The following is a 22,075-nucleotide window of genomic DNA, read 5'->3' on the forward strand; positions in this document are numbered from 1 at the left end:
ATCATATAATATGTGGTCTTTTGTGACTGGCTTCTTTAACTTAGTGTAATGTTTTTAAGGTTCCATCCGTGTTGTAACATGTATCAGTACTTCATTCCTTTTTATTGTCTTTTTTTTTTTTAATTTAATTTAATTTTATTTTACTTTATTGTTTTTTATTTTTTGAGACGGAGTCTCGCTCTGTCGCCCAGGCTGGAGTGCAGTGGCCAGATCTCAGCTCACTGCAAGCTCCGCCTCCCGGGTTCACGCCATTCTCCTGCCTCCGCCTCCCAAGTAGCTGGGACTACAGGCGCCCGCCACCTCGCCCGGCTAGTTTTTTGTACTTTTTAGTAGAGACGAGGTTTCACCGTGTTAACCAGGATGGTCTCGATCTCCTGACCTCGTGATCCGCCCGTCTCGGCCTCCCAAAGTGCTGGGATTACAGGCTTGAGCCACCGCGCCCGGCCCATTCCTTTTTATTGTCAACTAATATTCCATTGTTTGGATGTTCCACAAACATTCAGCCCTTTATAATTTGTCAACTCAACTCTTCTAGCCAATGATGGAGCATGTGCGAATTCATCCGGAATTAGTGACTGGATCCAAGGACCATGAACTGGACCCTCGAAGGTATAGAATCTTTTGAGAGATTGAAAATGTGATCTAGGAGGTAATCCCTGTTGAGGTATATTTGGGAATATAGATGTTCTACTTACAGAATCAGTCCGCTTGGAAGCACTCGTACAGCTAAAATTTGTGTGAGTTTAAAACATACTCTTCACAGGTGGAGGACATTTAATAACATTTAGCAGAGTGGAGAAAGTTGCAGCACAAGTGCCTGTCCCCCAGAAAGGCTTACACCTCAGTAGTGCCAGTGATGGGGCGATGAAGGAGGTGAAGCACATGGCTAAAAACAAGGGGATTGCAGTAAATACATAAATCTGGCTTTGCAGAATGGAGAAGGGACTTCAGGGAGTCCTATATTATTTGGAGTCCCTGAGGTCCTTTCTCCATTCTGCAAAACCAGGTGACTACCATCCTCCCCGGGGCCCTACAGAGTTCCCCAGGTATGTTCTTTGGAAAAACTGAACCTTTGAGACCCTTGATTGGAGGATTCCAGGCACAGTGGAGAGTGGAACTGAGGGTAAGAGTGAGGGAGATAGAGGAAATTTACAGACTGAGCTGTGGGAGGCCCAGCTCCATCCCTCTGCTTGTCTGTGCCTGGTAGCCAGGCTTATTATGCTCCCCACTTAGGAGACCCGGCCCTTTCTGGGGAAACTGACCCATGGATATTGGCACTTGGGGATCTCCTGCTGAAAAAGCTGGCTCACTGCCTGATCCCCCAACAGCGAATCTTACCTCTCCACAGACACTGCCTCTACCACACAGAGCCTCAGCCAGCTTAAAGCAGTTTAGTGTGAGATATATGTAGAGAAGTACAGAAAATGTGTATATAAAGTTTGATAATGACACAAAAACACATGTAGCTGGCACCTAGCTTAACAAAACAGAACATTACCTTAGAGGCTCCCCATGGAGAACCTCTTCTTTCTCCCTGCTACCTCAGAGGCAACTACCATTGTTGCTTTTAATCATTCTCTTGCTTTTCTTTATAGTTTTACTGTAGGTATTGCTTTGTTTTGAAAAAGCTAGTTGATTAGGAAGCAAAGCCTAGTTAAGAGAAGGTCAGTCTTGTCACTAGTAGTTGAAGGTTTGCAGGAGATGAGAGGAGGAGCAGCACATATGAGTCTTGGTGTGGTTTCACTGTCCCTGAGGTTTCACAGCCCCTTCTGGGAAGTCAACGCACAAGGTCATGAATGAGTCTGGGAAACACAAGGCTTACCCTCATCACAGCGTCTGGCAAAGCTTCTAGCAAGGTCAAGGTACTGGACATGCGTGAAATATGGCAGGCGGGGAGGCTGCTCTCTGTGCCTGCTTTCAGCTCCCAGGAATAGGTCAGACAGAATCCTTCTGTGGGATAAAATGAATGTCCTTTGCTGATCAAGCAGAGAAGGGAGAGTAGGAATTTCATCAGTATGTAGTTAAGACAAGCTAAGTACAGACAAGTTATACAGGCCAGGGTCACCTGGCTCTGTCCCTCATTAAAAAGATAGTGCAGGACAGCAGGAACTTTGAGACATGCCTGTCTCTTGGGAGGTACTGTTCTGATCCAAACTGGTTCTCGTCTGTACCTAGTACCCAGCTGTCATCCTAGTCTTCTGAGGCTTTCCTTCGCCTCTCTCCTGTGCAGGATCTCTCATTTCCTGCATCTTGTCTTCTTGGTTTACTCTTGTTTAATAGGACATATCATCTAGGAGCTTTTTGAGGAGGGATGCAGTTGTTTGGCTGGTGTAGACTTACAGGTTGAGAGTTAGTAATTTGAAGGTATTATTCCATTGCCACCCTGCTTCCAATGTTGCTCTTGGAATTTCTGATCATCTGTATTTGCTGTGTTTTTCTCTAGGGGAGCTGGTGTTCTCTTTGTTGTCATAATATTCTGAAATTTCCAGTGATGTACGTTGGTGTGAATCTATTCTCATTGTTTAAGCTGGAAGCTCTTCAAGTTCTATGATATTTTCTTTAGTTATTTTGTGCTTGATTTCCTGTTTTCTCTGTCTTTCCTTCTAGAAATCCAGTTCATCTATGCACCGCATAATGACATTTCAGTCAATGATGGGCTCCACAGATGATAGTGGTTCCGTGAGATTATACCACCACATCTTTACTGTACCTTTCCTGTGTTCAGATATGTCTAGATACACAAATACCTTCTGTTGTGTTACAGTTACCTACAGTATTTAGTACAGTACCGTGCTGTGCAAGTTTGTAGCCTAGGAGGTTGTAACATCTAGGTTTGTGTGAGTACACTCTGATGTTCACACAACAAAGAAATTGCCTAAAGATGCATTTCTCAGAACATGTCACTGTCGTCAAGTGACACATGACTATGTACATATATAAGGAGTTTTCTTTTCCCTGCATAGTCTGTTTCTTTTAAGCTTCCTTCTTTTCTGTTTTGTGTTATTCTTTTTAAATCTTTGAGGCCTTCTGCAAGGATCTAGTAAACTGTTTATATGTGGGGAGACAAAACAGCTTTGTTCACAGTGGTGGGACTTGTTGACTTTGAGCTTTGTTGTATGTTGAACTGAGCATCTGTTGGAAATAGTGGTGTTGGTATTGTTTTCTTCTTGAGCTGGTCACATTTTTTAGAAAATAGTCTTCTGATTTTCAGACTGGTAAGCGTCTGACTGCCTCTGGGGGGAAAGAGGCGGGTAGTGAGGAGGGGTTGGTGGTCTTGGCATTTAGGATGTATATGCTTCACTTAATCCCCTTATTTGGAATGACACTCATGCCCTCAACTATTTCTGGAATACCTTATCCAGGCATTCCTTGTTTTATTCTATCTAGAGAATAATCCAGATTTCTGGTGAAAAAAGAGCTGTTGCTCAGGAGTGTAGAGTTGGGGCAGGACCCAGGGGCTGTGACTGCTCCTCCACTGGTTTTCACCCTGTCTTCAGTATTTTAGCTCCCCTTGTCTACCTGCTGTTCATCTGCTGTTCCAGAAGTACCAGATGCTGTAAATTCCTTATGATTTTAAGGATTCTGTAGTATAATCAGTTGACTCTTCACTTTGAGACAGTGGCAGCTTAGGATTCTGCTTTTGTGGATTTGTAGTGTCAGTTACCACTTGCCTGTCTGTATTTTAGTTTCAAAAACTTCTGGTTCTGTTCTCTCTCACCTGTTCTCCTCCTCGTGGGTTTATATTGAAAAACAAAGAAGTCTTTACTATAGACAGTGGGATTCCAGGAGGCTGTACAGTTGGGTGCATACGTTCAACCAACTATATTAACTTGGAAGATTCCTTAGTCAGCTTATAGAGAGCCTCACTCACCTTGGCTAGGCAGATTGCTTGGCTTTGGAAGAAGGTTTTAACACTAAAGACAGACACCAACATAAAGAGGAGAAAAGAGAGCTAGAACAAAACCATAATGATAGAGCAGAAGAAAATATTACCATAGTAATATTTTATTGATATTACCAAATATATTACCAAATATTACCATAGCCACAGAGATAAGGCATCTGTGCGTATGTAAGCAGCAGGATGCCACAGAAAAAGACCATTTTGAAACTAAAAGAACTCTTCAAAATTAAAAATGATAGCCAAAATAAACATTTCAGTAAAAGAATTGGGAGATAAAGTTGATATCTCAGACATCAGCTTTTCCAAGATATAGATAAATATCTCAGAAAGCAGAACCAAAGGATAGAGCTGGGTAATATGAGCAGAATAGAAATTTAGAATGATCAGCCCAGGAAGTCCCAACATCCAATTAAATTTTTTTTCTTTTTTAAAGAAGAGCCGGGTGCAGTGGCTCACACCCGTAATCCTAGTACTTTGGGAGGCTGAGGCGGGCAGATCTCTTGAGGTCAGGAGTTTGAGACCAGCCTGGCCAACATGGTGAAACCTCGTCTCTACTAAAACTGCAAAAAATTAGTCGGGCATGGTGGTGGGTGCCTGTAATCCCAGCTACTTGGGAGGCTGAGGCAGGAGAATCATTTGAACCTAGGAGGCGGAGGTTGCAGTAAGCTGAGATTGTGCTGCTGCACTCCAGCCTGGGTGACAGAGCGAGACTCTGTCTCAGAAAAAAAGAGAGAGAGAAGAAAACTTTGGTGGAGAAAGAAATTGTAAAAGAAATAATACAACAAAAAAAATTCCTAGGATTGAAGGATGTGAGTTTCCAGATTAAAGGGGCTTACCTGGTGCCCAACTAGGTCTCAGTGTTGTAGAATTTTAAAGTACCAGGGATTAACCTTTCAGAGAAAGAAAAAAACGAAATCACATTAATAAGGATCAGAAATCAGAATGCTATTAGCTTCTGAAATACCTTCAAAATTGTGAGAAAAAGGTTTTCAACTAGAATTCTATAGCCAGCCAACTCGTCTATCAAATATGAGACACTTTTAGATATGCATGGACTCAAATTTCCTTCCCATATATCCTTCCTCAGTTAATGACTGGAGCATGTATTCCACCAAAATGAGAGTAAAATCATGAAAGAGGAAGACAGAATCCAGGGGACTGGGGCCTGATCATGACCCTTTTACAGGACCATGTCCAGGGAAAGTGTCAGCATAACAGGCAGTGCTGAGAGCAGCCTGTCCAATCTGAAGCGGGGGAGAAAGTGCTCCAAAAGGGAGCTCTTCAGGGAGATGAGGAATGATCCTGGTGTATTCTTTGCATTTCATTAATAAAAGTTATATTAGGCATTGTTTCAGAGCTGTTAGAATACATTTAGGAAAAATTAGCAATAGACACACAAAAAGGTGAGGAAGAGACACAGAACAATTAAAACTTACAATAAAGGAAATATTATCATAGTATACTCTGTGGCTCAGCCATGAGTAGTACTTAGGTAGTCATAATGTTGAAATCAATTTTGAAAACAACAAGAACAGTTACATATTTATTTTGAGAGCATTGAGGAGGAGGGAAAGGATATATGGAAGAGATCTCAATCCTCACTTCCCATAATAGTAAGTTAATAGATGGTGTCTGTAATTTATAAATCACGAAATTAAAAGCACAGGGCATATCCTTGAGAACTATAGAGGCGGGATAACAATTCAGCTAACAGAATTGGAAGCAGCTGCCAGAGTGGTTGCAGGGGGAAGGGATGGGAGGAAACTTCAGTACTGTATTGACTTTTTAAACTACCATATTTCATTGGATCTCAGATGCCGTTAGATGTGTGGTGTAATTCTATTTTATATACACCTGAGAAAGAAAAAAATGCCAAGTAAACTAACATGCATTTGATTAGACGATGGTTCCCAGTTTTAGATATTAAAATATGAAAAGTCCTTTTAAGAATCAGGGAAATATTGTAAGTGCATAAATTACTTTGATTAAAATAAAACATTTAAATGTATTCCTCTTTTATTATGATTCTCATTTTCTCCTCTAAAATCAATCTTCTTATGTGTACACATGTGTCCTAACGCCTGCTCTCACTTAATCACTTTCGAGTCATGCTGAGAATGCATAAATAGGAGCCTGTCCCCATTAACAAGATCCCACAGGTAGTGAGAACCCAGGTAGTGAATGAAGAGGCAGCCCTGAAATCGAAATACTTACTCCTTAGTGAAGCTGCCTTATATTCTCCCCATGCCCTGGATACTTTCTTTTCTGTATTTAATACCATATTTTCAGCATCTAAGATATAATAAGCTTTCTACAGCAGTTGTGTAGGATCACATGTTTTGTTAAGGTAAACCTATGGAGTGCCCTTAGTGTTGCTGTGCTGTTTTCTGTAAACTCGGAAAAAAAATGCAAATCTCTGATGGAGTTACTAACCACCTTAGAAACACATAGAGCAAAGTTATGTTGTCTAAAAGGAAATAGTTTATACTTGACTAGGCGTTTAATTTTAAATATTCTGTTAATTATTAGGGCCTTTATAGAATGTTTGACAAATACTGAAGAGTTGAAAGAATAAATGAACATTGTTCGTAACTTCAGTTCTTTTAATTTGAATACTTACTACAGTCAGATCTATTTGCGGGTGTGTCTCTGAATAACTTTGTGTCTTTTTTCATTTAAGATTATATTATAAGCATTTTATGTCATTTAATGTTTGAAAGTATTATTATTTTTTGCAGCAGGGTCTTGCTCTGTTGCCTAGGCCAATCTCGAACTCCTGGGCTCAAGTGATCCTCCTGCCTCAGCCTCCCCGGTGGCTGAGAGTACAGGCACGTGGAAAGCATGATTTTTTTTTCTTTTTTTTCCTGAGACAGTCTTGCTGTGTTGCCCAGGCTGGAGTGCAGTGGCACAATATGGCTCATGGCAGCCTCAACCTCCCAGGGTCAAGCTGTCCTCCCACCTCAGCCTCCTGAGTGGCCAGACCATGAGCATATGCCACCACGCCCAGTTGTTGTTGTTGTAGAGATGGGGTGTGGTCTCACTTTGTTGCCCAGGCTGGCCTTGAACCACTGGCCTCAAGTGATCCTCCTGCCTTGGCCTCCCATAGTGCTGGGATTACAAGTGTGAGCCGCCGTGCCCAGCTGAAAGCATCATTTTTTTTTTTCTTTTTTCAGAGTCTGGCCCTGTTGCTCAGGCTGGAGTGCAGTTGCGCTTTCCTGGCTCTCTGCAACTTCCACCTGCCAGGTTCAAGTGATTCTCGAATCTCAGCCACCCAAGTAGCTGGGATTACAGGTGCATGCCACCATGCCTGGCTAATTTTTTTTTTTTTTTTTTGTCTTTTTTTTAAGGTGGGGTTTTGCCACGTTGCCCAGGCTGGTCTTGAACTTGGCCTCAAGTAATCCGCCTGCCTCGGCCTCCCAAAATGCTGGGATTACAGGTACGAGCCACCGCACCCGGCCTTGAGCATGGTTTTTAAAATCAACTTTAGTATGGCATAATTTGCTTACAATAAAATTAATCAATTTTGCTAAGTTTTGACAAAAGTCCCAATCATAATAAAGTACATTCCACCATCTCAAAAGTTCCTTTGTGCCCTTTGTGGTCAGTCTCTTCCCCCACTTCTTGCAACCATCGATCTGCTAAAAGCATGCTTTTTCAGGGGGTGTAATAATAGTTATTCTATAGAACATATCCCTTTGGTTGAACTTTGGGTTATTTCCTTTCTTCTTTCCATTACAAGCTGTGCTGTGCTGGACATTGTTGTATGTCTGTTTCTATAGGATAAATTCTTAGAAGTGAAACCATGGATCACATAACAGGAATCTTTAGACAGTTTTAAAAATATTATCGGCCGGGTACAGTGGCTTATGCCTGTAATCCCAGCACTTTGGGAGGCCAAGGCAGGTGGATCACCTGAGGTCAGGAGTTCAAGACCAGCCTGGCAAACATGGTGAAACCCCATCTCTACTAAAAATGCAAAAAATTAGCTGGGGATGATGGCGGGCATCTGGAATCCCAGCTACTTGGGAGGCTGAGGGAGGAGAATCGCTTGAATCCAGAAGGTGGAGGTTGCAGTGAGTTGAGATCACGCCACTGTACTCCAGCCTGGGTGACAGAGCGAGACTGTGTCTCAAAAGAAAAAAAAAAAAATCCTTATGGGAGGCTGGCATGGTGGCTCACTTCTATATGTATGTCAAGACATACAACAGTGTTCAGCACAGCACAGCTTGTAATGGAAAGAAGAAAGGAAATAACCCAAAGTTCAACCAAAGGGATATGTTCTATAGAATAACTATTATTACACCCCCTGAAAAAACATGCTTTTAGCAGATCGATGGTTGCAAGAAGTGGGGGAAGAGACTGATCACAAAGGGCACAAAGGAACTTTTGGGGTGATGGAAATGTTCTTCATTATGATCGAGACTTTTGTCAAAACTTAGCAAGATTGATTAATTTTATTGTAAGCAAATTATGCCATACTAACATTGATTTAAAAAATCATGCCTGGCCGGGCGCGGTGGCTCAAGCCTGTAATCCCAGCACTTTGGGAGGCCGAGATGGGCGGATCACGAGGTCAGGAGATCGAGACCATCCTGGCTAACACGGTGAAACCCCGTCTCTACTAAGAAATACAAAAAAACTAGCCGGGCGAGGTGGCGGGCGCCTGTAGTCCCAGCTACTCGGGAGGCTGAGGCCGGAGAATGGCGTGAACCCGGGAGGCGGAGCTTGCAGTGAGCTGAGATCCGGCCACTGCACTCCAGCCTGGGCTACAGAGCGAGACTCCGTCTCAAAAAAAAAAAAAAAAAAAAAATCATGCCTTCAGCCGGGCACGGTGGCTTATGCCTGTAATCCCAGCACTTTGGGAGGCCAAGGTGGAAGGATCATTTAAGGCCAGTATTTTGAGACCAGCATGGGCAACAAAGTGAGACCCCATTTCTGTAAGAATATTAGCCAGGCATGGTGGTATGTGCCTGTAGTCCCAGCTACTTGGGAGGCTGTGGCAGGAGGATCCCTGAGCCTAGGAGTTGGAGGTAGCAGTGAGCCACAATCATGCCACCGTACTCCAGCCTGGGTAATAGAGGGAGACCCCATCTCAAAAAAAAAAAAAAGAAAAAGAAAAAGAAAAAGAAAAGAAAATTATCTTGGACTTTCTTAAGTTTGTCTTTTATACTCTGTTTCTGGTCTAGGGATGGATTTGACACCTGAGGCCTTGATAGGAGACCTTAAGTCAGCCTCAGCTGCTTGGCAGTTTTCAGGTCTCCCTGTTTTTTGATGACCTTTGTTCCAAAGGGCATTTTTCCCTGCCTGCTACTCTACTGCATAGCTTACGTTCCATTTTTCCATTTTGAGGCTGTGCCTAGTGAGGAAATTTTTGTTTCAGATTAGCTTGTTAACTTGATATAACCATTTTAAACAGGGAAGGTATAGGATTGTAAAATGAATGGCTATTTCTTTATGTACTAGAATTGTTTCAGACTTGGGCTGGCATGGTCCTGCTTGTTCTCTGCTATCAGAGTTCCGTGGCTGGCACTGAGTTGACACTCTGAAGTATTTAATTTAACTCTGAAGTAGTTTGTATTTCTTAACTTTCATTGCCTTTTACAGGTGGAAGAGATTAGAAACTCATGATGTTGTGATCGAGTGTGCCAAAATCTCTCTGGATCCCACAGAAGCCTCATATGAAGATGGCTATTCTGTGTCTCACCAAATCTCAGCTCGCTTTCCTCATCGTTCAGCCGATGTCACCACCAGCCCTTATGTTGACACACAGAATAGCTATGGTAAAAAGTGTCTTTGGTACTTATCTGTTTTGCAACTTTGTCTCTGGAAAACATTATTTGTCTTTGTTGACTTTCTTTTCTGGAGTAAGACTTAGTTCAGTTCCTAGGAATTTTTCCCAAAATATTTTAAATTTGCATATCCCTCCATTTTCTTCTAAATAATTTCTCCTTCAAGTTTAATTTAGATATCCTTGGCCTCCTACCTAATTGTATGCCAACAGAGTTGGTGACGTGTCTCCAACCCTTAACAAAGAAAATGGGTTCAAGTATTTGACTTCCAGGCTCTACCTCATAAGGGAATCTTTGTGATTTTCAGACAGTTAGAGTGAAGCTCTGGTGGCTGTAGCACTGACACAGTTGGAATGAGTCAGAACAATTTAGACTTGGATTCGTATAAAAATCTAGGCTTCATTTGTGGGTCGCACTCACTGAAGTTGTTATCCGTACTGTGCTTTTTCAAGTTATCTTGAGGCTTAATGAGACATCAAACCTTATTGAGCTTGATTTCAAAGAAGCATTTAAAGAAACTCTGAAATGTTACTTTGTCCCCAAGGATGTCAGTTAAGTCCCTCAGATTTTTTAGGTACAGAGAATTGAATATTATCAAATGGTCTAGAGGATCATCTTTTTTTTTTTTAATCAGAATAATCTAAAACCACACACTAACCCCCTGTGTTCTTCCCTTCCATTTTAGGGTGTGCTACTTCTACCCCTTACTCCACGTCTCGGCTGATGTTGTTAAATACGCCAGGGCAGCTACCTCAGACTCTGAGTTCCCCATCTACACGGCTGATAACTGAACCACCACAAGTATGGTGTCAATTGGTGTGCCTGCTTTCTCCTCTGCTTTCTGGTGAAGCTGACCCTTTGGGTCAGATTTAGTATGTGGTTGGGAAAATTTCACACTGCTCATTTCAGGAGTCACTTTTAAGGATCCATCATATTAGCAAAGAAAGTTACTGTTGCCTCTTAGATTCATCTTGAAGTCTTGATTTATAAAATGCAACTTGTTTCTTGATACACTTTTAATAAGATGCCTTTTTCTAATTGAAAAAGCTAAATTTAAGCTGAACACTGGCCATGGATGTAAACCTTGTGGATGACTTAGCATTCCTTTGCCACTGCTGATGTACTTTATTAACTTCCCAGGCTACTCTTTGGAGCCCATCTATGGTTTGTGGTATGACCACTCCTCCAACTTCTCCTGGAAATGTCCCACCTGATCTGTCACACCCTTACAGTAAAGTCTTTGGTACAACTGGTATGTATGTCTTAGGTTGGATTTGATTGGTTGGTTTTGGCCTGCTTTTAATGGCAGGAGGAGCTCTCTTTCAGATCTAAGGGACCACTTGCAGTTGTAAACCTGTTTTTGACACTTATTGCAAATCCCTGGGGCTTTCAGAATGTGTAAAGTGAACCTGAAAAAAGAGAGAGAGACTGATCTAGATCCCTAGAAAGTTAACTCTAGCAGCTTTATTTATTGTAATAGGCTGAAAAAAAATTGGCAGTTTTTCTAATAGTTGGGCTCAGTGTTCATATATGTTCTGCCCTTGTCTCTAAGCAGGTGGAAAAGGAACTCCTCTGGGAACCCCAGCAACCTCTCCTCCTCCAGCCCCACTCTGTCATTCGGATGACTACGTGCACATTTCACTCCCCCAGGCCACAGCCACACCCCCCAGGAAGGTGCGATCCAACTCATCTGCTATCCCTCTGCCCAAGGCACAGTGACTCACTTGAAAGCCTCACTTTGAGAAGCCTAATTATGCCAGATAGAATTCTGACCTAAAATGCAATGGGTTTGAATCAGAATAATTGAAAATAGACTAACAAGCTGCTCTCAAGGTGTGATCTGCTGACCCCTGGGTGGTTCCAAAACTCTGCTTTGGAAGAACTCTTGTAGGGAATCCAGCAGGTCAAACCTACCTTTTTTTTTTTTTTTTTTTTTTTTTTTTTTTTGAGACAGAGTCTTGCTCTGTTGCCCAGGGTGGAGTGCAGTGGCACGATCATGGCTCACTGCAGCCTTGACCTCCCAGACTCATGCAATCCTCCTGCATCAGCCTCCCAAGTAGCTGGGACTACAGGCATGTGCCATGATGCCTGGCTAACTCTTTTTTTTTTGGGTAGAGGTGAGGTCTCACTATGTTGCCCAAGCTAGTCTTAAACTCCTGGGCTCAAAACGATCCTCCTACCTGGGCCTCCCAAAATCCTGGGATTACAGGTTTGAGCCACCACACCTGACCAGTCCCACTTTCATAACACTAAGCTGTCATTTGCCTTTCCCACTGGGTTGGCATCTGCACTGATGGCACAAATATGATGGGGGGTGAAATGGTGGCAACTTAGCCTGAATCAAGGCAGGCATTGAAGTGTCCTATCCTAGGAGGCCTTGTATTCTTCCCTGACATCTTCTCTCCATTAAAAACAATAAAAAAAAATTTAAAAAGTTGAGTGTTCTGTATTAAGCAGTAACCATTATTAATTTTATTAAATCTTAGCCCTTGAGAACATGTATGTGTAATATTCTTTGTGGCAAGATAGAAAATATGCATAAGGCACATATACTGCATATGCAATTATTTGAATTGAGAGGTGAACTAGCTGTCTTTTTTCATGGAGTGCCAGTTTTATTCGAAAGAACAGCTGTCTTACAAACTGGTTATTCAGACTTGGATATATGGCAGGCAGTTTCTTAAATGATGAGCTGAGTATGTAACTTCAAGATAAACAACTGACAGTATTTGTTGCCAACAATAAAATTCAACTCTCAGGTGGAAATTAGGATATTAAAAAACGTGTATATGCCACCATGAACTTGATAGCTGCCCCAAGACTTTTATGAAATTGAAAAGTCTTTGGAAGCTTAGTTAGTAATTTGAGTTTTTGATATTGTGTAATGAAGTGTTTCAACATTTGGAATATGTGAATAACTTGGTGAGCCAATATTTTCAGAATGTCCAATGTATGATGTTGCAGAATCAGGCATAGGTAAAAAGCACATTCAAAGTACAAAGCAGGCTGGGCGCAGTGGCTTACACCTGTAATCCTAGCACTTTGGGAGACTGAAGCGGGTGGATCACTTGAGGTCAGGAGTTCAAGACCAGCCTGGCCTATGTGCTGAAACACCATCTCTACTAAATACAGACATTAGCTGGGTATGGTGCAGGCACCTGTAATCCCAGCTACTCGGGAGACTGAGGCAGGAGAATCACTTGAACCCAGGAGGCAGAGGTTGCAGTGAGTCAAGATCACACCACTGCACTCCAGCCTGGGCAACAGAACAAGACTCCATCACACACACACACAAAAAGTACAAGGTAGACTAGTGGGTTTTAACACAGGAAAATCTCATTGATGTGGTTTCAAATTTCACTTTGTAACTTCAAGAAACTACCACTTGTCAAATTTTGGTGTAATAACAAAGACGAGTATTTGAAAAGTCTGTCAACACATGTTTACTTTTTGCGGCTGGGCATGGTGGCTCGCTCCTGTATCCAGCACTTCGGGAGTCCAAGGGAGGTAGATTGCTTCAAGACCATCTTGGGCAACATGCAAAACCCCATCTCTACCAAAAAAAAAAAAAAAAAAAAAAGAAAGAAAAGAAAAAGCCAGGTGTGGTAGTGTACATCTGTAGTCCCAGCTACTTGGGGAGCTGATGGAGGGTGGCTTGAGCCTAGGAGGCAGAGATTACAGTGAGCCATGATCATGCCACTGCATTCCAGCCCAGGTGACAAAGCCAGACCCTGTCTCAAAAATAAAAACAGCAACACATATGTTTACTTTTGTAATTACATATCTGTGGGGCCCCAAATTTTTCTTTATACACTTCAGTCAAAATAACATATTGCAACAGATTGAATGTAGAGGTAGATACGAGAATCCCCCTGTCTTTCATGAAGCCGTATATTAAAGAGATGGCAAAAATGTTCCACTCTTCTCATTAAATTTATTTTTATTTTGGGAAATATAGTTTTTAAATAATACGTAATTTACATTAACTTGTAATGGGCTTGTTATTTTTAAGGGAATTAATAAATTTTAAAAAATTTCTTAGTTTTCTAATATAATAATTATACCTCATAAACAAAAACTCTTGGGATTCTCCAGTCTTCTTCTTCTTCTTCTTCTTCTTCTTCTTATTTTTTTTTTTTTTGTGGTCTCACTCTGTCACCCAGGCTGGAGTGTAGTGGCACAATTGCAGCTCACTGCAGCCTTGACCTCCCTGGCTCAGGTGGTCCTCCCACCTCAGCCTCCTGGGTAGTTGGGACTACAAACACCAGTCACCAAGCCCGGCTAACTTTTTAATTTTTTGTAGCAGTGGGGTTTTGCCATGTTCCCCAGGCTAGCCTCAAACTCCTGAGCTCAAGGGATCCACTGGCCTTGGCCTCCCAGAGTGCTGGGACTATAGGCATGGGCTACCATGCCCAGTCTGCAGTCATACATTAAGACTATAAAGCAAGCTGCCAGGCACAGTCCCAGCACTTTGAGAGGCCGAGGCAGGCAGATCACCTGAGGTTGGGAGTTTGAGACCAGCCTGACCAACGTGGACAAACCCCCTCTCTACTAAAAATACAAAAATTAGCCAGGCGTGGTGGCGCATGCCTGTAATCCCAGCTACTCGGGAGGCTGAGGCAGGAGAATCGCTTGAACCCGGGAGGTGGAGGTTTCGGTGAGCCAAGATTGCGCCACTGCACTCTAGCCTGGGCAACAAGAGTGACATTCAGTCTCCAAAAAAAGAAAAGAAAGCAAGCATCCAAACAATTTGAGATTCACTGCACTGGGCTGACCTTTAAACTACCTTACAATATGCTCGAGAACATGTGCAATATTTTTTGCCTTGTGATATAAAGATACTTATCTTTTCAGGAAGAGAGAATGGATTCTGCAAGACCATGTCTGCACAGACAGCACCATCTTCTGAATGACAGAGGATCAGGTAAAATTTCTGCATCACCACAGGCCTTGCTTGCCTCTTCTAATTGGGTTATATGTGTTTAAGAAAAGAAAGTTAACTGGAAACAAGGAAATTCTGGGATATCCAAACTACCGAGGCCTAAAGATAATGAAACAAGTAGTGAATTCTAAAAGCTAAACTAATAATATCAAAAACAGTTTTTAAGCTATTGCAATGAAGTACCTGTATTTTGACTTGGTTAAACTATGTCTCTTTTCAGAAACATTAAGAAGTGATCATTTTATTTGCTGTGGGATTATTTTTGGTACTTTTAGTTATATTATTTTTAATATGTCAGTCTTTTGTAGTATCCCTAGGACAGAGCCATGTCCATAGGACAGAGCCATGTCCAGCCGTCTCTGTTCAGCGGGAAGAGTTATTACAGACATACTCTGTACAGTGTAAGCAGTTTCACATTTACAGGGATTACACTGTGTTTCTTTGACTTCAGTTGTCTTTGTTTCTCTTCAGAAGAGCCACCTGGCAGCAAAGGTTCTGTCACTCTAAGTGATCTTCCAGGGTTTTTAGGTGATCTGGCCTCTGAAGAAGATAGTATTGAAAAAGATAAAGAAGAAGGTAATGTATGTGGGATTGCTGTGAGTTGATAAAGCCTGACCCTCGCTCTGCTATGAATCTGGGACTTTGTGCCAATGCTCACAGGCTTGCTTGATTTTTGTTCTCTTGAGGTAACAAGATGGGTGGTTTAGTTTGGGACCTATGCCAGGTAAAGCGATGCCACTTTTTTTTTTTTTTTTTCAAGACAGGGTCTTGCTCTGTCGCCCTGGCTGGAGTGCAGTGGCACAATCATGGCTCACTGCAGCCTTGACCTCCCAGGCTCAAGCAATCCGCCCACCTCAGCCTCCTCTGAGTAGCTGGGACCACAGGCATGCACCACCATGCTCAGCTGATTTTTATTGTATTTTTTGTAGAGATGGGATCTCCCTATGTCGTCCAGGCTGGTCTCTAACTCCTGGGCTCAAGTGATCCTCCCGCCTCAGCCTCCCAAAGTTCTGGCATTACAGGCGTGAGCCACCATGCCCAGCCGGATGCCACTTTTTCTCCTCCCTCTCAGTGACACTGGCACATGGCAGCATGCAACCCAAACTGCCTAGCCTTTCCAAGGTGGAATATCGACTGCCGTTTCTTTTGTTTCCTTTCTTCCTCTCAGCTGCAATATCTAGAGAACTTTCTGAGATCACCACAGCAGAGGCTGAGCCTGTGGTTCCTCGAGGAGGCTTTGACTCTCCCTTTTACCGAGAGAGTCTCCCAGGTTCTCAGCGGAAGACCCACTCGGCAGCCTCCAGTGCTCAGGGCGCCAGCGTGAACCCTGAGCCTTTACACTCCTCCCTGGACAAGCTTGGGCCTGACACACCAAAGCAAGCCTTTACTCCCATAGACCTGCCCTGCGGCGGTGCTGATGAAAGCCCTGCGGGAGACAGGGAATGCCAGACTTCTTTGGAGACCAGTATCCTCACTCCCAGTCCTTGTAAAATTCCACCTTCGACAAGAGTGGGCTTTGGAAGTGGGCAGCCTCCCCCGTACGATCATCTTTTTGAGGTGGCATTGCCAAAGACAGCCCATCATTTTGTCATCGGGAAGACTGAGGAGCTTTTAAAGAAAGCAAAAGGAAGCACAGAGGAAGATGGTGTGCCCTCTACCTCCCCAATGGAAGTGCTGGACAGACTGATACAGCAGGGAGCAGACGCGCACAGCAAGGAGCTGAACAAGTAAGGGACTGGGGCCCTCTCTTCTGTGTTAAATGGTCCATTTGATTGTGAAGTACAGAAGGTGTGAGAGAGGAACAAGAATCATTCTTCACACTCCCACCCTGAGGCAGCTGGTTCTCTGCTGTTTGTCAGATGTCCTTCTAGGCTGTTGTGTCTTCATATATGTGACCATGTGTGACCTCTGTGCACCTAAAGTGGGATGATTCCTTAGCAGTCCACTTCAAAATGAGTCTTTTTATATAGGCCATTTTGTGCCTCTGTTCTATGAGGACACTCAAATGCTTTCATGTGTGCCCTCTGCAAGCTGTAGGCTGAAAACGAGGTTGTGGTATTTCAAAGAATATAAGAACATTTGTCACAGTGTTTCCCTCTCTAGCTACAGATTATTATTATTTTCTATTTTGGTATAGTTCATTAGGTGGAGATAAAATCACCAGCATTTTATGCAAGTTCAGGTGGCTGATGTCCCCTCCAGACCCGCTGAGGCACCCAAGTTTTCATAGAAAGGACTAGCTGAGAAACTGTTTCCCATCCTTCTTTTATTAGCTACTTTACAGGTGCTTGGGGAATATTTTTATTTTTCTTCTTATATACTATGCTATGGTGGAATTTGACAGGGATTATAATATTTAAACTCCCTCTTTTTAAACGAGATTTGGCATGATAGGCTCAGGTAAATTACCTACTTTTTCCTTAAATTTGAGTGACAGTAGCTTCACAACAGAGTGTACTCCCTGTATATTTCAACAGACAGGGTTGAAAACGGCTCTCAGCGTGTTTGACCACTCAGTTTCTCTGGAGAGCTGGCCGCAGAAACGGAGGCCACGGTGTATGCAGTGGAGGTCAGCCTGCGGCCCTCTCTGCTCTGCAGACCAGGTCCTAGGCCGTGGGGCTGCCTCCCATTGTGCCCACTGTAGGCTTCTCTAACTCTCTGTGACCCTGGAGTTTGAAACATTCTTATGCCATTGCAGATTTTGACCACAAAGAAGTGATCTAACTTTGCTGCAAATAAAAGTCCAGATAAGTTTTTGTCTTGGTAAGATCCGTAACTTTGTTACTCAAAAACTTTCTTCCTAGGTTGCCTTTACCCAGCAAGTCTGTCGACTGGACCCACTTTGGAGGTAAAGTTGTTACTTTAGCTCCAAATCCAGCCCACAAGGTTCCTGCTTGCTTGTTGCCCTTTCTGTCCTTGAAGGAGGTGCCCTCTGGGAAACAGATCTCCCCTTGGCTATTGCTCCAGCCATGCTATCTGCTTGGCTAAAGGATCTCAAGTGTTGCCAAGTCAGCATTTCTTATTTCTGAAAAGTGGCAAGTACCATGCACTTGAGAGTAGAAGTGCAAAACTACAGACTTCCTGCCAGGCTTCCCTAGAGAAGAGCAGAGTGAAGTGTCTTCCTGAGGGAGAACACACAGTGAAGGAAGGGTCTTGAGAAACAGGGCGCCTGAAATGTGTGATCTAGATTTGTGGGGAAAGGAAAGCAGGCTCTGAAAGAGTCATCCCACGTGACACGACCCTTTGCATTCCTTCACGAGGGAGACACATAGTCCATACTTTCCCCACTGCTGTTGCTGGGAGCCAAGTGGTCATTTGCAAAGAGAGTGGTGATTTGTTTCTTAAAGAATTGTGTTTGTTAAACTAACAACACATGGGAAGGGGGCTTGATTGAACGATCTGTAAAAGGCATTTCTGCCACCCTCCCTCTGCTTTAAAATCAGGCTCTCCTCCTTCAGATGAGATCCGCACCCTCCGAGACCAGTTGCTTTTACTGCACAACCAGTTACTCTACGAGCGTTTTAAGAGGCAGCAGCATGCCCTGCGGAACAGGCGGCTCCTCCGCAAGGTGATCAAAGCAGCAGCTCTGGAGGAACATAATGCTGCCATGGTGAGGACTGGGGAGGGGGCAGGTGGAGCTTGCTGTTTGTTTTGTTTTGGGTCAGCATGATAGCTTACAAAGCACAGCAGCTGAGGAGGTCAGAGTTCCCAGTCCCTCCCACTCCTTCGGGCAGGTCACTCGAGATTAAGACATGAATGGTGACGTCTCAGAATTCCCTCATAATTCTCAGAAACCGTGGGGACAAGTGATTTTGTGTGTGTATGTTTGCATGTAATTGGCCATGGTGATGAAGGGTCAGAAGATGATTTTATTTTTCCAAATGTAAAACCAACTCTTGTAAAGCTATTTCATGGCACAAAACTGAAGTGTGTATTGTACAGTGTGTGTGAAGCCAGTCAGACCTGGAGTTTGAATCTCAGCTCTACCAGTGTTACCTTAGAAAAGTAACTTGGCCTCTTAAAGCCTCTGTTAGCCATGCTATAAAATGGAAATAATAATAGCAGCAGCTGCTCTTTAAGTTGTGATGGTTAAAAGAAATGTTGGTAGCACTTGCTGAGTGCCCAGCACACTGCAGGCATTCAGTAAATGCTCATCATTTTAGTGAACTTAGTACCATGTGTGAGAGATTTTATTCCAGTGTTGGTAGTCAGACTTTTGAAAGTATTGGAAGCAAATTGATCCCTGAGAAGATTTCTTTAAGCAACTTAAAATCCATTTGCTTAATGTAAAATTTGGAAAACCTTGACCTAAAGCCAAGTAAAACAGTAGTGAGAGCTCTAAGAGTTTGGGTCTGTAGTTACATTGTCAGGGTAGCTTGTGACTATTCGGGTGAAATGTTTACAGTGTGTGTTAAATTGCCTGTGTTGGAAGACAGCTAAAATGATGACATTTCTGGTCTCTGCTAGAAAGATCAGTTGAAGTTACAAGAGAAAGACATCCAGATGTGGAAGGTTAGTCTGCAGAAAGAACAAGCTAGATACAGTCAGCTTCAGGAGCAGCGTGACACTATGGTGACCAAGCTCCACAGCCAGATCAGACAGCTGCAGCATGACCGAGAGGAATTCTACAACCAGAGCCAGGAATTACAGGTATAAACTGGAGCACCAGGCAAAGCCAACTGCGAGAACGCTGGAGAGCCGTGAGGAGGGAGGCAGCTGGTTTCCTGGGGTGTCCTCGACTTGTTCAGCTTCATTAAGCTGAATGCTTTTCTCTCTGAAATCATGGCAGAGATTCTTCATGGCTGGTGAATCTTTTTTTTTTTTTTTTTTTTTTTTTTTTTTTTGAGACGGAGTCTCGCTCTGTCGCCCAGGCTGGAGTGCAGTGGCCGCATCTCAGCTCACTGCAAGCTCTGCCTCCCGGGTTCCCGCCATTCTCCTGCCTCAGCCTCCCGAGTAGCTGGGACTACAGGCACCCACCACCTCGCCCGGCTAGTTTCTTGTATTTTTTAGTAGAGATGGGGTTTCACTGTGTTAGCCAGGATGGTCTCGATCTCCTGACCTCGTGATCCACCCGTCTCGGCCTCCCAAAGTGCTGGGATTACAGGCTTGAGCCACCACGCCTGGCCATGGCAGGTGAATCTTACTTAGGGCAGAGGTTCCCCAACTTTCTTGGTTCATATAGTAGCTCCCTTAGTGTCTCAGTCAATTTTTTTTTCTGCAGCCAAAAAGAAACACTTAACAGTTCTGCTCATTAAGTCGATCTGAATAACTTAGTGAGTATGAATGTCCTAAGAACTTAGTAGGTGTTTAGAAATAATACACATAAATTTAAAAAAATAATAACTGCAATTACTAATGCCTCGTGTGCACCTATTGGGCACTGCATGGCATCTCAGACCTTGAAATCAGAGTGGACAGTGACACCCTCATTTCCTGTTTCACACTGGTTTTCCTTGTGGTGCTTTGTATCACTGCACCCAAAAAAGCCCAGCTTCACAAAGACGTCATCCACAGTCGCAGCATCATTTCCAGCTAGTTGGTAATTCACAGGGTGTCCAACAGATGGCGCTGCGTCTCCCTCGAAAATTTAAAATCTTTCTGCGGCCTCTCTGAGTTTGCTGGGTAGCCTCAGGGCTCTTTGGTGCACAGCTTGGGAACTGAGAATCTTAGGTCTCTTTTTTTCTTTTGTTAAACAGTAAGGAACTCAGAAATCAACCATAACTTACTTTTTAAAACTAAGATATCAAATCCTGAGGGCCCAAGAAAGTAGAGCCGTTGAGCTAGGCATTCCCAGTCCTTTGTGGGCTGGTGGCCAGGTAGGCTTGTGATCCGGCCTGTCAGTGCTCCTCAAACTTCATGTCCACATCTCTTTGGGTAGACGAAACTGGAGGACTGCAGGAACATGATTGCAGAGCTGCGGATAGAATTGAAGAAGGCCAACAACAAGGTGTGTCACACTGAGCTGCTGCTCAGTCAGGTTTCCCAAAAGGTAAGAAGAAATGAGGCAGACCTGAATCTGTTGAAACACCATTTGCTAACATTCTTCCTTCAGACAGGTTAAAGAAATATATTACTTGAGTGTCTGTGTCATGGGTTCCCAACGGGAAGTAGTTCTGCTGCCCCCATGTTCCCTGACATTTGGCAGTGTCTGGAGACATTTTAGGTTCATGTTTTTGGTGCTACTAGCATCTAGTGGGTCGGAGCCAGGGTGCTGCCAAATATCCTACAATGCACAGGCAGCCCCCTGCAGCAAAGAAGTATCCGTCCTAAACCCTGGTCTATGTGTATCCCATGGAACCCTTTCTTCACACTTTGTTTACATAAGTGTCAAAAGTTTGTTCAGGTTTTTGAGCGTGATTCCTCCTTTTTTGGGAACCACTGCACTTCATACATCATTTTGTCAAGAACGGTGAGTTTTCCCTAGGGCTTTATGCCACTGGGCCTTGGTGGTATACCTGTCCACCTTCTCCAGGTGTTCTGTGGGTGGCCAGTTTTGATGGACTGCATTCGTGCTGTCCCCTTTGCAAAGCACAGTTCCGAAGTGCATTTCTATTTTTGTTGTCCTTGGGTGCCATCCTCCCCACCTGCCATTATGTCAGGGACTGTAAATCGATGGGACTTGTTTATTTTGCTTTAACATTGAAATAGTGTGCTCCTAGCTGATTCCCTATTTCATGTCCATGTGCTAGTTTTATGTCGTCGGATTTTTCACTTTGCTTATGTTTTTTGGCTAGCTCTCAAACAGTGAGTCGGTCCAGCAGCAGATGGAGTTCTTGAACAGGCAGCTGTTGGTTCTCGGGGAGGTCAACGAGCTATATTTGGAACAACTGCAGAACAAGCACTCAGATACCACAAAGGTATGCCAGGGCTCAGGGAGCCAGACCTTAGTGGGGAAAGCATTTCAGACCCAGACAGTATGTCTCCGGCATGTTATATAGAATGGCTTGATGACTTGTTTCCTAAAAGACGGAGTGGCAGTCCCACTTCCCCCTGGTCCAGATAGACAAGCACTTTCCAGCCACCGTGTGAGCTTGTTTCTCCTGTTGGGTTGCTTTGAAGTTAACTCGCACTGAAAGCACCTAATGGTAATTGGTACAGAGTAGGTGTAAAGTGTTTCCTTTCTCTTCCCTAAGCCCCCTTTCAAACAGGGAGAGAAAAAAAGAAGGATGGGGGACCAATTCTGTTTAACATACCTCTCAGGACTGTGGGTATAGACTGGCGTACATACCAGTTTTTTTTTCCTTTTAATGTTGGATTTCTGCAGATGGTAGTTCAGTCCTGGCAACAAGGCCAGCATTGGGATGATCTTACGTTAATTAGTGCCTCACCAGTGGTGTCGAGGCAGAAGTTTTAAGTCACTTTATAAATAGCCTCAGGTAATGTTAGTGAATGAGGTGGGAATTGAATTTTAATAGTAACTGTTCAGTTGCTTCCTGTCAC

At 43.5% G+C, this 22,075-nt stretch overlaps 3 protein-coding genes across 24 annotated transcripts in view; 2 read left to right on the top strand and 1 right to left on the bottom strand.

The window, feature by feature from the left end:
• The window catches only part of AK8 (adenylate kinase 8), a 346,351-nt gene that overhangs the window by 143,246 nt on the left and 181,030 nt on the right, over nt 1-22,075 (top strand). The window lies entirely within an intron of this gene.
• GTF3C5 (general transcription factor IIIC subunit 5) overlaps nt 1-22,075 on the bottom strand; it is an 870,547-nt gene that overhangs the window by 139,831 nt on the left and 708,641 nt on the right. The gene's annotated exons all lie outside the window — the stretch shown is intronic.
• The window catches only part of TSC1 (TSC complex subunit 1), a 55,198-nt gene that overhangs the window by 24,359 nt on the left and 8,764 nt on the right, over nt 1-22,075 (top strand). For 9 of the 22 annotated variants that reach the window (XM_050759763.1, XM_050759760.1, XM_050759759.1 and 6 more), the window contains 13 exons: nt 536-609; nt 9,509-9,684; nt 10,379-10,509; nt 10,834-10,945; nt 11,246-11,367; nt 14,548-14,617; nt 15,107-15,211; nt 15,804-16,362; nt 17,440-17,483; nt 18,079-18,245; nt 19,103-19,285; nt 20,514-20,624; nt 21,370-21,492. In XM_050759763.1, the coding sequence (XP_050615720.1) occupies nt 536-609; nt 9,509-9,684; nt 10,379-10,509; nt 10,834-10,945; nt 11,246-11,367; nt 14,548-14,617; nt 15,107-15,211; nt 15,804-16,362; nt 17,440-17,483; nt 18,079-18,245; nt 19,103-19,285; nt 20,514-20,624; nt 21,370-21,492 (1,977 nt within the window). The remainder of the gene's footprint in view (nt 1-535; nt 610-9,508; nt 9,685-10,378; nt 10,510-10,833; nt 10,946-11,245; nt 11,368-14,547; nt 14,618-15,106; nt 15,212-15,803; nt 16,363-17,439; nt 17,484-18,078; nt 18,246-19,102; nt 19,286-20,513; nt 20,625-21,369; nt 21,493-22,075) is intronic. The other 13 variants (XM_050759769.1, XM_050759768.1, XM_050759771.1 and 10 more) reach the window with 6 other exon arrangements.

This window comes from Macaca thibetana, chromosome 15 (assembly GCF_024542745.1).
Source record: "Macaca thibetana thibetana isolate TM-01 chromosome 15, ASM2454274v1, whole genome shotgun sequence".
Taxonomy (NCBI): Eukaryota; Metazoa; Chordata; class Mammalia; order Primates; family Cercopithecidae; genus Macaca; species Macaca thibetana.